Raw genomic sequence first — 16,749 nt, 5'->3', positions numbered from 1 at the left:
CTTCAAACACACCCTCCTCCTCCCAGCCCCCCCTCTCGGAAGACTTTGCTATCGGAGCAGGTTCATCTCGTCATTGATAGCGCTCATCGGTTTTCCTGTAGATTTTTTATTTGGTTTCTGTTTTGTTTTGCTTTGTTTACATAAAAACATGCATTTCGCATTTCCCTCCGCTCTCCGACAAGGCCATTGATAACTTTGTAGTTCCTCGCAGCTTGTGTTGTCTGTTCAGGATGGTAATTGTGACTTCTAGACTCCATTTAGTGTGTGATGTACAACTCTGTGCCAACGGAATCAAGTCTTTATTGTCTGTGTTACGTAAGGGGCAGATAGTTCGACCTCTGTTCTAAATCCTTTTATGTTTATCTGTGTGTTTACATGAAGGCATTTAGGTTGCTGCCATTTTAAAAGTCTGCTGTTTTGAAAACCTTCCCCCGACCACCCCTTGTGGAGTACAGAGTGAACCATGTCTTGGAATGGGATTAACTGAACCCTTACTTTTTTCTTTCTTTTTTTACATCAAGGGTGTTAGTAACTTCAGAGAGCTTTATTAAGGCTTGGGTGACAATGACATTCAGTTCAAAATCTGAGCAGCTTCAAATAGAATGTAGGATTATCTTTTCCTGCAGACGGCCATCACTTTGATAAGAGAGAGAGCTTCTGGCAAATGGCCAATTATAATAACACACAGAAATGTCATGTAAAAATAGTTAAGTGTTTTTTGCTGGTGCAAATCCATAATTTTCTCCCATTGGCCCGACGTGCCCGATGTGGCGACCATGCCAGGCGCCACTGACAGCTGCCCTGCTGTTAGGAAGGAGGGGGGGTATGATCGGGTTACCGCATGTGGGACGCTAGCTTGGGAAATAACCCCCCTTATCGGAGTGGCGTGAAAACCTCCTCGCAGACAGCTCCCCCGAGCCACCCCACACACACTCGGGCTCATGAAATATTTAACCGCCAGTGTTGACAAGAAATGGGTTTTAAGAAATTGAAAATCCCCTTCCCCTAACCCAGCCCTTCATTCCCCCTACAAGTAAATGCATTTTCTACTCAGTATGTACACTTGTACAGTATCCACTGCCATTTAACCGCCAGTGTTGACAAGAAATGGGTTTTAAGAAATTGAAAATCCCCTTCCCCTAACCCAGCCCTTCATTCCCCCTACAAGTAAATGCATTTTCTACTCAGTATGTACACTTGTACAGTATCCACTGCCATTTAACCGCCAGTGTTGACAAGAAATGGGTTTTAAGAAATTGAAAATCCCCTTCCCCTAACCCAGCCCTTCATTCCCCCTACAAGTAAATGCATTTTCTACTCAGTATGTACACTTGTACAGTATCCACTGCCAGTCTCCATGTTTCCTGTGTGAGGCCAAAGATACGTCTTATTATATAAACCTTATCCACCGGTTTTTTTTACAAGGGGGATGTGAAGATGCGCTCAATGCTCACTTCTCCCAAGACCACAAACGAATGGCGTGTCGAACAAACTGCTGAGATCCAAGGGGCGTGACTGACCAAAGACTGGGAGGGCAAGATTTAAGCGATCATCTCACTAGAATCAGTTGTCAATATTAGCTGAAGTATTGAGGCAGCTAGCGGCGGGGGCCAGGGCTAGATTAGAAAATGAGGAATGAGCCTGGACAGGGTCGGTATAGATCAGTGCACAATGTGCTCAGCGGACGGACGTCCTCCGGAAAGCTGCTGCTTCCAGGAAACGTGCTGCTCTGTGCTGTATTGAGTGTTGTATTTTATGTTTGAGGACCCCTGTGTTTTTATTGGAGAACGGAGGCGTCTAGAATGCAGAGTTGCTTCTCCTATGAAGCGGAATTTAATGTGGCAACCTCTGCTTTTTTCCTCACATTTATCAGTGGAATCCAAGGTCCCGGGGGGTTTTAAACTTTTTTTCCCCTTTTTTCCCACAAGTCAGCAGCTTAAAGTTTTTTATTTGATATTTTGCTGATGCCTCGTTGCTGTAACTATTGTCAGTCAAAGGTGGGCTCCCTCCACGTTCACAGATCATATACTGTATCCTAACCCATCATCCTCTTCAAAACATTCACAGGTGGAAAGAGTGTGTATTGGTGGTCTGATTCCGCCTGATTATGTTGTCCGTCCATTCAAAAAATAATTGTGGTTAAATGCAGTTTCAAGTTCATTCAATTGCTCCCCAGTCAATTCTGATCATAGAGGTTTGTGAACTCTGCATTAGCAGACCATTTATGAAGGATTACCGAACCGTAGTAATTGCAAGGTAATTTCATCCCTTTTCCTATTTCCCAGTCAGTATCCAAATCAATGCTAAGGCTGCTTCCCTTGTCTTTGCACTTTCCTGCAAATTAAGACCCGGTTTTAATCAGACTCTCTTGTCAGGTGCTCCAAATCCACTATCGAAATGCTGGTTAATATTACACACTTATGGTTCATAAGTGAGAGAAAAGACAGAGAGAGGGGAAGAGATTCAATGAATCAATTGTTTCTACTTGTTAACGGCATGATGCATTATTTTGCAGAACAATAAGTCATAACATAATAAGCAGGGGTCTTATTTGATAAGAGTGTTCCACATGTCTTTTCTTCAAGGACACTATACCTCTTGCAGTTTCCATAACAAAATGAATAACCTAAAGGCAGACTCTTGGAACGCGTGAAGGATGCAGCTGCCTGGTCTTAAGGTGTGCTCATGATGAATGGTGCCACGCTTCTTTTCTGTTAATCTGATCATTTGACTCGGTTCTCCTCCCTCTGTCCTTTTCCCACCTATCGTGTTTTTTTTATCACCCTTCTCAGGAAAATCATTGTTTTTTGTGTGTTGCCTCTTTACACTACACGGAACGCGACTTTCTTCCTTATCAGATAAAAATCTCTTCCGAAGAAATGCTTGTGCTTCCAGGCTATAAGCTATGAGATGAGCCTATTTTTTTCCCCCGCACAGTGGATCTATTTTCTACGGTGTGCTCAATGACTCCTCGCCTTGAGGGATTGTTACCCTTTGATAAAGTGAAAAAATGTGTAGATCAATATTTTTTTTCCTCCTTTACCTAGAGCTCACATCTGCTGCGTATCTCCCCTCTTTTCTCACAGGTGCGACTGGAGTGGCCGACGGGCCTGGCGGTCAGCCCACTAGACAACTCCCTGTACGTCCTGGACAACAACGTGGTCCTGCAGATCTCCGAGAACCACCAGGTGCGCATCGTGGCCGGGCGGCCCATGCACTGCCAGGTGCCCGGCATCAACCATTTCCTCATGAGCAAGGTGGCCGTCCACGCCACGCTGGAGTCGGCCAATGCGCTCGCCGTGTCGCACACCGGCATCCTGTACATTGCCGAGTCGGACGAGAAGAAGATCAACCGCGTGCGGCAGGTGTCCACCAGTGGCGAGATCTCCCTGGTGGCGGGCGCGCCCAGCGGCTGCGACTGCAAGAACGACGCCAACTGTGACTGCTACTCCGGCGACGAGGGCTACGCCAAGGACGGCAAGTTGAACGCACCGTCGTCATTGGCCGTGTCCCCGGACGGAGAGCTCTTCGTGGCCGACCTCGGCAACATACGCATCCGCTTCGTGCGCAAGAACAAGCCCTATCTCAACCCTCTCAGCATGTACGAGGTGTCCTCGCCCTTCGACGACGAACTCTACCTGTTTGACTCCAACGGCAGTCACATCTACACGCAGAGCCTGACGACTGGAGACCACCTGTACAACCTGACCTACACGGGCGACGGGGACATCGCCAGCATCACCGACAAGAACAAGAACACGGTCACCATCAGACGGGACACCACAGGGATGCCGCTGTGGCTGATGGCGCCCGACGGACAGACGTTCTGGTTCACCATCGGCACCAACAACGCTCTCAAGTCCGTTGGCGCACAGGGCCAAGAGTTGGCATTGATGACCTACCACGGCAGTTCGGGTCTCCTAGCGACAAAGACCAATGAAAACGGATGGACGACGTTCTATGAGTAAGTACTAAAAAAAGAAAATAAATTGACACTACATGTTAGGGGTGCAACAGTTAATCTAGCTATTTGATTTAACCTATTATAACAAATAATCAATAATCCATTTTTTAATATAATAATCAATTAAAAGGGAATACCACTCATTTTCAACATTGAACTGTCATTAGAGTTGTTGTATGGAGATACTAAACAAGAAGAATGTCATAATTGCCAGCTCCAGCAAGCTCTCGTTTATGAACATCTATAATCAGTTTGCGTGCCACAGCCTCTGCCTCAGCTCACTGCTTCATGTTGCGGCATTCAGAGTATGGGTTTTATGGGTAAGTCTCCCATTGGCTTAGAGGCAGCCAATCATGAAAAAGTCGCCACTACGGTCGCTACTAGACATACGTGTAAATGTTGTCCAGACGCTTTTGAAGCAGCTGGCGAAAAAAGTCCCCTTCTTCTGTGTAGCCTAAAACTGGAGGTCAAGAACTTTGGTGTACTCTGCAGTCATGTGAAATGGAATGCTGTTATTTTTTTTAACTATTTTTAATGACGCCGGCATACACCCACTTACTGTATTTACAAATTAAGAGGAATAAAGTTGCATAGCATTATAAGCAAACAAAATACCTAAACAGTTAAAATAACTTATTGTTAATAATAATAATAATAATAATAATAATAATAATAATAAAATGAGACCAAAAGGTCATATTAATGACACATTTCAATGTTGAAAATTAGTAATCACCTTTAATAATTGATCCCTACGTTGTCAATATAGGCAATACATTAAGAAAAAAGGAAATAAAAATAAATAGAACATTTAAAGTAGCAGATATTCAAGCTCACTGTTCACTGTTTTATGCACTACACCATTATGTGTTGACAGAATAATTGTAAGAAAATAATTGATAATTACTACTACTACTACTACTGCTACTACTATTACTATAATTATTATGAATCTCAGGTGCACGGTGTGCACGACACGTGTAACAATCTCTGAGATATCACAAAATCCAACTCACACGTTTAGAGACATCATTATTGCTTCACACTACCTGAGCTCAAAACATTGACAGCTTGCTGCAGGAGTATTAATGCAAAAAAGTGCATTGGTGGTGAGTGCGTGCAGGGAGTTGTAGAGCTATTTGACATCTGGGGTTGAGCATTTTGGCACACCGCTTTATGCCTTCTATATCTGTGTCACTCACACTGCAAGACCTACGGAAGTATGGGGTGTAATCCTATTTGGCCGTTATCATGCCAAATAGGATTACTGGATGTGTTACTCATCTTTGCCCCCGTGCGCACCTAAAGGACTGCACGTTTTGGCTTATTTATATTATTGGCATGTACCCTTTTTTCCAACTAAAAGAAGATTGACTCAGTCGTTCTTTTGTTGTGTATTGTTATGGCTTTCCTCTAGCTCCAGTTAGCTCATAACATTAGCTTTTGTTGCCACTCACTCCACGTTGCGGCATTTAGAGTAGGCCTATGGGTTTTTATGCCGTTCAGACTATGGGTTTTATGCGTAAGTCTCCCATTGGCTTAGAGACAGCCTATAGGGCCAGCCAATCATGAAAAATTGTCCATTTAAGGGGCACGGTGGCACAGTCGGTAGTGCTGTCGCCTCACAGCTAGAAGCTATTGGGTTTGATTCCTGCTGGGGACGCTGTGGGCACTGGGGGTGTGTTCTCTCCTCCTTGTCATCAGTGCCCATACCCGAGGCGGGGTTGGCGAAAGGGCCTTTCTGTGTAGAGTTTGCATGTTCTCCCCGTGTCCCCTAGGGTAGTTACCCTCACAAAAAACATGCAGTAATCCTGGTCTCTAAACTACCTCCCCCTGGCCAGCCCGGGGCGCCTGATGGAGGGGAAAGGAACTGGTCGGAATAACGTGTTCCTTCTACCCGCTACGTCCGGCCAGGGAAACTCCCCCCTGTCAGGTAAAAAAAAGCAGCTTGGACTCCTCATGCCTAGAAGGGAGCATGAGGTCAGTCCGCTGCCCTCCCCAGGCTGGCAGAGGAAGTGTAGCACCCAGGATTACATTAGATAATTGACACTGGTTGAAAAAATGGGTTGCAAAAATCATGGGATAAACAAAAAAGAAGTGTGTCTTTACGGTCATCAGTAGTGGTGCGTGCAAATGTAGTCCAGGCGCTTTTGAAGCACCTGGCAAATACAGCCGGGTTCTATCTTTTCTCTCTAGTTGATGTCCTGTACATCCCAGAATTGAGGTTGATTTAAGAGATCTATCAATTATGATAAAGTTCAAATGTATTGGACAGGTTTTGAGTTAGTGTTTTTTCTTCTTTTTTTTAGCTTCTTGTATGAATGTAAATTGTGTTGAAGATTAATCTGGTTGAGACCCCAGGAAGAGCAGGTGCTGTAGCTGTACAGATAAATGGGTATCTAATGAATAAATAAAATCAAAAGAACAAGGATAATAGAATAGCTAAAGGTAGGAATTGATTGCGGTCAAAGCACACAAGTGTGGCCCGGGCGGCTGGCGTAGTGGTCCGGGCCCCTACGCTGTTGATGCAGCCTGATGGTGTGTTGCGGGTTCCAATCCCGATCCCGACGACCTTTGCTGCGTGTAAGTCTAAGCTAACAATAGCAACAATGACCCTTCAGACACACCACTGTAAAGACAGCCAGCCAGTGCCTTTACTTTTAGAAAATTCGGTGGTACAATCTATTTTTTCTGCTAGCTTGCCGCAACCTCATGGATGCAGCCCTAACTGGATGACATCCCCCCCCCCCCCCCCCCCCCCGCCAAAAAAAAAGAAAAGAAAAGTGTGATTAAGCAGATTGGTGGGTCAGACTTCTGTTACGGCTCTTGCTGGATGAGTGTAACACTCCGACACATTATGAGACGCTCTGTTTAATCCAAGAAGGCGTTTATTTGTTTGATTTGCTTGTCATCGGAGACAGGCTGTCATGTCGCTCGTCGCTGTCGGTGAAGAAATCTTGTATGTCCAAATCTCAACTTGTTATGGTTTTCCGTATGTCACCATCATCATACAAGAGTGTTGCATGAAAGTACTGAAAATATCCGATCTACAAGCTTGTATAGTTTCACTATTTTCACTATTTAATTTTTAAATAAAAAAGGGATATAGAAGAACACAGTGGAAATTCAAATGGATACAAGGTTCTTCCCAACAGCGATGATACAGTATGCTTAATGTTAGTGACACAAAGCACATTTGATGCCTCATGTTTCCTTTGTGAATACTAGAGAATCTGTTCACAGCAGAATTGGAGTTGTTCTCTAACTGACATATCTCAAACTAAGTTTCATGATTGAGAGATGTAGCATTATTCTGTAGCTTCACAATTATGTGCAGTTGATAATGGAAAAATACCCTATAATGATCCTATATTCAGCCTTCTGTTCCCTTTGAAAGGCTTGATTAGGAAATTGCATGGTACAAAATTATCATTAGATCGTTTATTTAATTAACAGAACAATAAATGTTGCTCAGAAATGGCTCGAATTATGTGTATTGTCCTTGTCCCTCTGCAATCAGATTATGACTTCATATTTCGCTCGAAGCAATGCTGGACCGTCCATATGTCATTAATGAGACCAAATAAAAGACGCTTTGTTTTGCTTTGGAATAATTAACTATGAAGGTCACCGTATCACCCGAGGGTCAAAGCCATAATTGTTTTTAATTGGAAATGAAAAGGCACCTTCCTTCATCTCCACACGCATAACACTAATGAATGTGTTCTTAGGTGTGTTCATTTTGCTTATAGAACATTATGATTCGGTAAACGTGCAGAAAAGGTGCAGAGGCGAAGAGAACAAAGGATGTCTGCTAAACAGACGTATTGCTGTTGTAACCCCTAGCTGGCAACCTCATCTGCTGTGGCACTGCGTGCACAGATGTTCTCCTGACCTCCATTTTTATTTTTATGTTTTTCTGTAGTATAAAGAGCTTATGCTTAAGGGTTAGTGTAAATCTATTATTTCATGTGATATTCTGAAATCTGGCTAATTGTTCTATTAGCCTTCAGGGCAGTCAGTAATGTTCCCATTTAGCAAGTTAGCAACAAAAGCTCCTTGGTTTTAAATAAACTGTCCACTGAAATTATTTTGAAGACCCCTAAATCTGATTAACCCATTCAGGATGGGAACCCCTTTTGGTGTTTTAAGCATTATGTTATACTTTAGCTATTGAAAAATAGCGGATCTACAAGCTCATAACGCGGCACCGAGTGCCACACCATGAGCTTGTATCTGCTTTTTTTTAATCGTGAAAATGTGGCATAAATCTTTGAATATATATTCTTTCAGAGCAAACGTTTTTAACTCAAATCTTTGCCTCTGAGGGGGCACGGTGGCACAGTCGGTAGTGCCGTCGCCTCACAGCTAGAAGGTCCTGGGTTCAATTCCCGCTGTGGGCGCTAGGTGCATGTTCTCTCCTCCGCGTCATCATTGCCCATACCCAAGGCGGGGTTGGCGAAAGGGCCTTTCTGTGTAGAGTTTGCATGTTCTCCCCGTGTCCCCTAGGGTAGGTACCCTCACAAAAAACATGCAGTAATCCTGGTCTCTAAAATACCTCCCCCTGGCCAGCCGGGGCGCCTGATGGAGGGGAAAGGAACTGGTTGGAATAACGTGTTCATTCCACGCACTATGTCCATGCATAGAAAGAAGCATGAGGTCAGTCCACTGCCCCCCCAGGGTGGCAGAGGAAGTGTAGCGCCCAGGATTACATTAGATAATTGACACTGGGTGAAAAAAATGGGTTGCAAAATCGTGGGATACAAATTATGGGAATTAAAATCTTTGCCTCTGGGGGATCACTGGAACAACATATGTTCAGATGGGGGTCGGCGGCCAAATACATATAATTTTTGTGGTCCTTGACATGAAATAGTTTGATGACCACTGATATACGTAGAAACATAGGTTTTTCAGAAAACTGTCATGATTTAGAAGACATTTTGTAGAATATGGTCTCAGGTCTAAATGGGTTCTCATTGGGTGCCATAATCGCCTTTTCACACCTTTTTCCAAATGCCCCGGGCGCTGAGATCGCCCTTTTCACGCCTTTTTTTTATATGAATTGATTGCGGTTCACAACTGTGTCCTGTACACACTCATAACACTCCGGTTCCGGTGTGGTAAAAAAAAACGGAAATTGAAATTCCGCTGGCTTATGCTTCTTTTTGGGTCCAAACAAGCTTGATTTGCGGCTCATTTCTCTAAACGATATGAGCCTCGCTTACAAAAAGTATGTTTTGGGTGGATTAAATGACAATCGCAGGACATGTCACATAGCAGATTTTTTCTTCCTGACTTGCGGTTTCCGGCTAAAATCGGGTTTCAATCTACGAGTCTCGCCGATAGAGTAATATGGACTGTGCTCTGAGCCACCACTAGATGGGGCTGTTAGCAGTCAATGAGTTAATATGCCCACATGGCTGGGCAATATCACTTTTACCTTAATTATGATTAATGAATGATATTTTTTGAGGGGCGCTAGCCCCTCCTATGACAAGCTTTGAGTCCTTGATTTTTGTACAAACCACTGTACAATAAAGTATAATACAGGCCGGATGAATATTTAAAAAACGGTTGCACAATTATTCGCTTAACCTACTGTACAAGTCAGTTATTGGTTCTAAATTTCCGCTTCGATATATCTTCAGTTAATTGCCCAGACCTGAAGAATGCTGTGCAGGGCTGAAATCGGTTGCTGTAGGGCATATGTGATGCTGAGTTGCCGGCCTATTGTTGAGGCCCCCGGCAGGAAAGGTCAGAGAGCTAGCATGTGACACGGAAGGTGATTCGATGCCAATGGATCTGTGGCCATTCAGGGGGAAAGCACAAGCTTCCGACTCTCCCCCCTGCGTGCACTCTTGTCCAGCGAGCTAATAGGCACTGGCCGAGTCGAAGGCAGAGCTACAGCCATTAAAACTCAGCGGTGGAGCCCGAGGACTGGCTTGGGCTCAAAGCGCTAATTGAGATGGAGAGAGTCGGGGTCAGTGATCAAGCTGGGGCACATGCGTATTACTCTAGAATGACAATTCTGTCTGCAGGACTGACTTCTTTGTTCAGATGTGGTGGTGGTGGGCTGTGTCTGGGGGGCGACAGTCTTTATCCTGTAAAGTGAATACTTCAAAGCGGTACAGTACTGTTAGCATGCAACATTATAAAGAACGGTGACATGCTATTTCCGGAGCCCAGGGAGAGAAGAAAGACAGAAAGAAAAAAGACACAAAAAGAAGGATGCACGCTCTGTGGGGGAGATCATCCCTCTGATAAGTTATGATATAGTGGTAATCACCCCACTGATAAGTTATGATATAGCGGCATCCCAAAGAAATCGAACGCTTTAGATAAAAAATTACTGTGCTATTTTGCATTTCCTGAGAGGCTCCTGTGCTGAAAAACAACTCTGAGTCCCCGTCCCCGCCACAGTTCAGATCTGATATAATTTATCTCTCGGAGATGATTTTCTCCCCCCACTCTCCTTTTTCGATATTGGATATTTGAGATGGCAGCAGCTGAGGAAATATCCGTAAACCAGTGCCTGCTATCTCATTTATTAGAGACTTTATTACGGCAGGCGAGCTGTATTTGGGGATGGGGGTGGGGGGGCCTTTCTCAATCTGTATTCAGTGCACAGATACGTCCTCATTCTCTGTAATGCGCCATTCACTCACTCTTATTCTGGAGCAGCCGTCGAGCTGAAAGATTTCAAATTGTTCCACGGTGGTGTGCTCTCTCTCGTCGTGGCGGAATGAGACGCACCAGCCACTCACGTTCCTGTATGTGATGAACTGACTGATTGGCAGCATTTCTAGAGGACCTTCACCTCACTGCTCCCATTTCATAGACCGCATAATGAGATTGAGCCATATTGCTAATCTTTTAAGCTAATAAGAAGATTTCCTGAAATGGAAAAAAAGGTCTCACCCTATAAAGAGATGTGTTTCCTGGCTTGTTAATGTATTATTGTTTTGTTTTGCACATACATCGGTGTATAATATACGTATTTGTCATATTTTTACCAAGTTTATTACCATACTTTTGTAATAACAAATAAGTCGATCGGTGACCAGTTGGGCAGTGGCTTACTTGGAAATTGTGCAAATCAGGAACGATGCGAAGAATAGAATACCCGTTGTACCTGTCTGTTTGTCTGTCTGTGTCCTTTTTATGTCCATACTGTAGATGGAGATCTCTGTATCTTGTCTGTCTGTCTGCCTATGTCAATTTTATGCCCAAATATGTAGTCCAGGCCAGTACATCAGTACTATGACGTCTCGTTGGTGACATCAGGGTAGCCTACTCCATACACAGATTTATCGATATTATGTGGGGGAAGCGCCGATCCAACCAACTTCCCACTCGGTTCATCACTCCCTCAAATCATCTGCGTTATGCACACCTAGTTTGAAGTGGGTGGAGTGGTCGGGCGGGTCTCGCTGTGTCCACAACATAAGAGATACAATACAAGGACACAAATATTTACAAGGCGCTATACAAAATGCAGTCCGCAAAGCTTGGACAAATACCCACACATCCAGAATTTTGCAAGCCGTTTAGCTGCCCTTTTTTGTTGTTGGAAGCCTCTTACAACCAACCAACCTATGTACATGCCAAAAATAAACACACGATCTGTAGATTGCACCTATAGCCTATAGCTCTGTGATGGCTGGTATTTAATGACTGGTCATAAAGGCTTCTTCTAAGCTAGAATCAAAGGTGCAGGCCACAAGATTTCAGGATTAGTTGAAACATGGAAGGTTTGACACAGGAATGTTTGTACATTCTCACAGACAGTGTACAATGTTTACATATGCCCTTTGTTATGAGATCAACTATTCTGTATTGCATGCTATATTTAAAGCCCTTTATACATGTAGGCATAGCCAATCAGAATGTTTAAGCTTGTAGATCTGCTACTTGTGATGCTTTTGTGTGATGCTGCAGTATGATCAAGTTGTAGATTGGTTTCTGATTTGCTGCGTTCCGTGAATTCGTTTCTCACTCTGCTATCAGTCTGGCCAGCCTCCTGATTGACTCGTATTTCATAACGTTACATGTTATGTAGCGACGTTGTTGCAATGAAACAGAGTAGGGTTAGGGTATTTTATTTACATCATCTGCCAATGCCGCTCTTTCCATGCTTTTCTCACTGTTGAAAAAATGTGAGACTCAAGAGTAAAACCTACGGTAAAATGTAAACACTAGTTTGATTCAGTAGTCCACTATGTCAGATTCAGTAGTACAAAAAAAATTGCCAGATGTGTGGGGTGAGTTTAGTGAATTAGGGATAAGTGATGAGGGCGAGTTGCAGAGCAACAGCAGTAGCTGCGCATTGATATGACGTCAAACTGGTGTTTTTGTCCCAACCCACACCACAGACCAATCAGAAGCCTCCTTAGCCTCGAGGGTATTTTCCTCGTTTGGCATGTCTCACCTAGGCTATACCTTGGAGATAGAAGACTTTCCAGACTGAGTAGCGAAGTGACAAAAAACATTCACAGAACGCACTGAAACTAGGCTAATCAAGTTGGGCGAGCAACGATATGTTTAACCCATTCTGGGCGGGAACCCCTTTTGGTGTTAGCATTATGTTATGCTTTAGCTATTTTTGAAAAATCGAAGAACGACTGACATTGAAACATAGCTTTTTCAGAAAACTGTCAGGATGTAGAAGACGTTTTTAGAATCTGATCTCAGGTCAAAATGGGTTAACAGCACTGGACTCACTTCCTCGCTCTTTCCCGCATGCAGGTATGACAGCTACGGGCGCCTGACCAATGTCACCTACCCCACCGGCCACATCAGCAGCTACCGCACAGACGTGGACAGCTCTGTGCGCATCCAGACCCAAGGCTCCAATAAAGAGGACATCACGGTCACCACCAACCTGTCAGCGTCGGGGACGTTCTACACACTGATGCAGGGTGGGTGTCTGCTACAGGAAAGACCGTCCTAAAGCCCCAAAGGAAGTTAGGTTGATGCTGTACAGATCAATTTACAATTTAGGCATTTAGCAGACACTCTTATACAGAGCGTCTTAAAATACACAAGGTCAGGGCTGGACTGGGACAAAAATTCGGCCCGGGCATTTTCGCGTGAATTTGGCCCAGACCGGCCCACCACAACCAGCGCGCAGATAGCAGAAACTCTACCACCCACTCCGTCGAGGCACACACACACAAACAAGCCCTAATACCACCACTTTTACAGAACAACATAAATGATACAAACAGTGCCGGTTCTAGGCGTTTAGTGGCCCTAAGCAACATAATATTATGTGGCCCCCCCCCTGCACTGCACCGCCGGGGGGGGGGGGGGGGGGGGGGGGGGTAAGGGGGGCGCTATGACAGAGAGACTGGTATAAACAGCGCCCCCAGTGGGGATGGATGGTATGACAGACTGACTGGTATAAACAGTGCCCCCCAGTGGGGAGGGATGGTATGACAGAGAGACTGGTATAAACAGCGTCCCCAGTGGGGAGGGATGGTATGACAGACTGACTGGTATAAACAGTGCCCCCAGTGGGGAGGGATGGTATGACAGAGAGACTGGTATAAACAGCGCCCCCAGTGGGGATGGATGGTATGACAGACTGACTGGTATAAACAGTGCCCCCCAGTGGGGAGGGATGGTATGACAGAGAGACTGGTATAAACAGCGCCCCCAGTGGGGATGGATGGTATGACAGACTGACTGGTATAAACAGTGCCCCCCAGTTGGGAGGGATGGTATGACAGAGAGACTGGTATAAACAGCGTCCCCAGTGGGGAGGGATGGTATGACAGACTGACTGGTATAAACAGCGTCCCCAGTGGGCAGGGATGGTATGACAGACTGACTGGTATAAACAGCGTCCCCAGTGGGGAGGGATGGTATAAACAGCACCCCCAGTGTAGAGGGATGGTATAAACAGCGCCCCCAGTGTAGCGGGATGGTATAAACAGCGCCCCCCAGTGTAGAGGGATGGTATAAACATCCCTCAACTGTAGACTGGGGGCCACATATGGCCCCCAGCCTACAGTTGATATTAACCTGCGGGCTGCATTAAGTGAAGGTGGGGGCCACATGTGGCCCTCAGGCCGCGTATGGGATAGGGGATACATTAAAAAAATATATATATATCTTCTCCCTGTGATGTGGCCCCCTCAGTGGTTGTGGCCCTAAGCGACCGCTTATACCGCTTATGCCTAGAACCGGCCCTGGATACAAACCAACAGACAACTACACAACCCTTTGTAGAGGGTTTATTTGTCACTCACTGATACAGGTACAGTGAAATTATCATGATAGTACTTTTTTAAAATCATGGCGGCCCCCTAGGGTCGCGGCCCACCGGGAAAATGCCCGGTATGCCCTGTGGCCAGTCCAGCCCTGCACAAGGTAACTAGAAAAAGTGCCCTTCTGGGCACAGGTCTCCACCAGGAGTGTAGAATCTGAGAAATCCAACAGACTCATCTTGATCACATGACTACAGAGATCATGTGTACCGATTTGCATGCGATTTGGATGAAATCTGTGCGACTAATGTAAACAATGTGTTTTGCAGAAATCGGCCTCATGGCAGCGCTATAACTTAACTGGCAGATGTAGAGGGATGCAGGGACAATGTTTTTCCATGGCCTCTAGGGAGTGAGCATACAAAGTTGTTCACAGATCGATGCGGTTGTAGCGCACCATGAGTCTGTTTTGGAAAAAATTAAGTGGAATGGCATCCTCGGCCTAGTGGAAATGTGCGTGTATAATTTCATGGAAATTGCACACTGTGTGTGTGATTTGTGGCGTTTTGTTTGAAACGGACCAATCATGCGAGCTTTGGAAGCCAACCTTAGCCAATCAGGATGGAATATGGGAAATGGTGCAGATCCGTGTTGAGCACATGACTATGGAGAATTGGAGATAGTGTATACCAAATTGCGTGATGTATGGATGAGATGTGTTATGTGTACGAGTAAGTGTGTGTACAGAAATGTGTTTTGCCCAAATCGGCCCCATGGTGGCGCTATAACATGCCGTTGTGGAATATTTGGGGCAGAGTTTCGTTGTTGGCATCCAGGGAGTGTGTGTGCACAGTGTGGCATGGATGGGGCCAACGGTGCCGGAGATTAGCTGGTAACGGACGGACGGACACACACACACACAAACACACACACACACACACACACACACACACACACACACACACACACACACACGGATGGACAGAAGATTTTTGTAAAACATCGAAAATGTTTGGAAACGTATGAATACTTTTTTTGTTTTTTTAACATAAATCTTCTCTTCTGGGGGTCCGTGGCATCTGGCAAACAATCCTTCCCTCTGCCATGTGCCTTTCACGTGAACGCATGTGATGTGGCATGTACAGTACGTGTCTGTCTGCATGTGTGATGCGAGGCTGTCGCATCACATTGCAGGTGATTACCGTAAATCCTCTTTTAGAAACCCAGGCTTTTATTTGTCTCAACCGATTCCGATACCAGGCTTTTATTGGAAGGAGGCAGCTATAAGAAGAAGGCCTATATTTCTACTTTTCAAACCGATCATAATGAATAAATCACATTTTGGGTCAGTTAGAACCCAGTAAAATGTGCTGGGCTCATGTATTGAAACCAAGTCCTCACTGGTCATTTTATTGCCTATGGTATAAATACCATAATAACATCAACACATCAATTTAACTTGAACAACCGATGTCAATTTGAAGCTATGATTCCCTGCTTTCATAATGACATGAAAAATAAAATCCAATGGCAGTCCCTCAGTCAAATCTGGTCACAAATATATTGGTATATAACTTAGATACTGAGATAGACTACCACAGTACTCTGGTCTACCGTCTATCCTATTTATTGCACATTCAAATGTAAAGGCCTACAGTTAGGCTACTGACAAGTTCAGATGCAAATAATAACATAAAAATAACATTTATGATAGGATATTTCATATAATATCAAAGCATCTTATGGCCATGAACAGTGCTTAGTGGCGTTCTCTCCCAAAGTTTGTTTGTTAGTTTGTTGTTGTGTTGTGCGCGAGCAGCACGACCACCGGCATCTGGACACTGACGTGACAGCCAGCCAGAGCGGCGAAGGTAACAGATACGGCACTTGAAAAAAACAAAACACAAAAAACAGCTAATAAAAGGAGGCCGGAATTTATATACTTAATTTAACGCCATTCCCGGTGATTAATAGGGGCCTGGGAGTACTATAGACGAATAACAGTTTAAGTCCAAATTCTATTCTGATCCCTCCACGAAAAGGCCTCGTTGTCCTGACCCCTTATCCATCATTTATACATTATGGATAATTAGTGTGGACTTAAACTGTTATTCGTCTATAGTACTCAATTAATAGAAAGGAGGATTTTATTGGAGGATTTACGGCAATAACACTGCGGCCGCCGGCCGGTAGTGGGATTTGTCGCTCCGGTGCCACTTCAACGTTTGTTGCAGGAAATCTTTTGAGTGTGGCGTGCCTCCCCACTCGCCAATATGAAAACGCACATATTGATTTGCTGTCGTAAAACTTAATTCATAAAGCACCCAGTGTTTTGCTGGCCCATAGGAGATCCCCGGCTCTTAGGAAATCCAATCAGAGTGAGGGGGAGAGCGAGGGCGGGCTGAGGTCGCAGGCCTGGTGCCAGTTGCATTTGATTTGTCTTGCACAGTTTGTCATTTTGATATCCTGTTTTGTGCCTGACCAACTGCTTCATTGATTACCGCTTGATGGCTTTGAACTCTCCAGCCCCAATTTAGTTTCAGGAAGATTGTAAAGATTCGCCCCCCCCCC

At 44.7% G+C, this 16,749-nt stretch overlaps 1 protein-coding gene across 2 annotated transcripts in view; it reads left to right on the top strand.

The window, feature by feature from the left end:
• tenm4 (teneurin transmembrane protein 4) overlaps positions 1-16,749 on the top strand; it is a gene marked incomplete at its 5' end in the record, with an annotated part of 244,856 nt that overhangs the window by 180,574 nt on the left and 47,533 nt on the right. For both annotated transcript variants that reach the window (XM_079513576.1, XM_079513575.1), the window contains 2 exons: positions 3,087-3,964; positions 12,713-12,885. In XM_079513576.1, coding sequence (XP_079369702.1) covers positions 3,087-3,964; positions 12,713-12,885 — 1,051 coding nt within the window. The remainder of the gene's footprint in view (positions 1-3,086; positions 3,965-12,712; positions 12,886-16,749) is intronic.

Source organism: Electrona antarctica (assembly GCF_951216825.1).
Source record: "Electrona antarctica genome assembly, chromosome: 11".
Taxonomy (NCBI): domain Eukaryota; kingdom Metazoa; phylum Chordata; class Actinopteri; order Myctophiformes; family Myctophidae; genus Electrona; species Electrona antarctica.
This window is presented reverse-complemented; position numbering and strand designations above follow the sequence as displayed.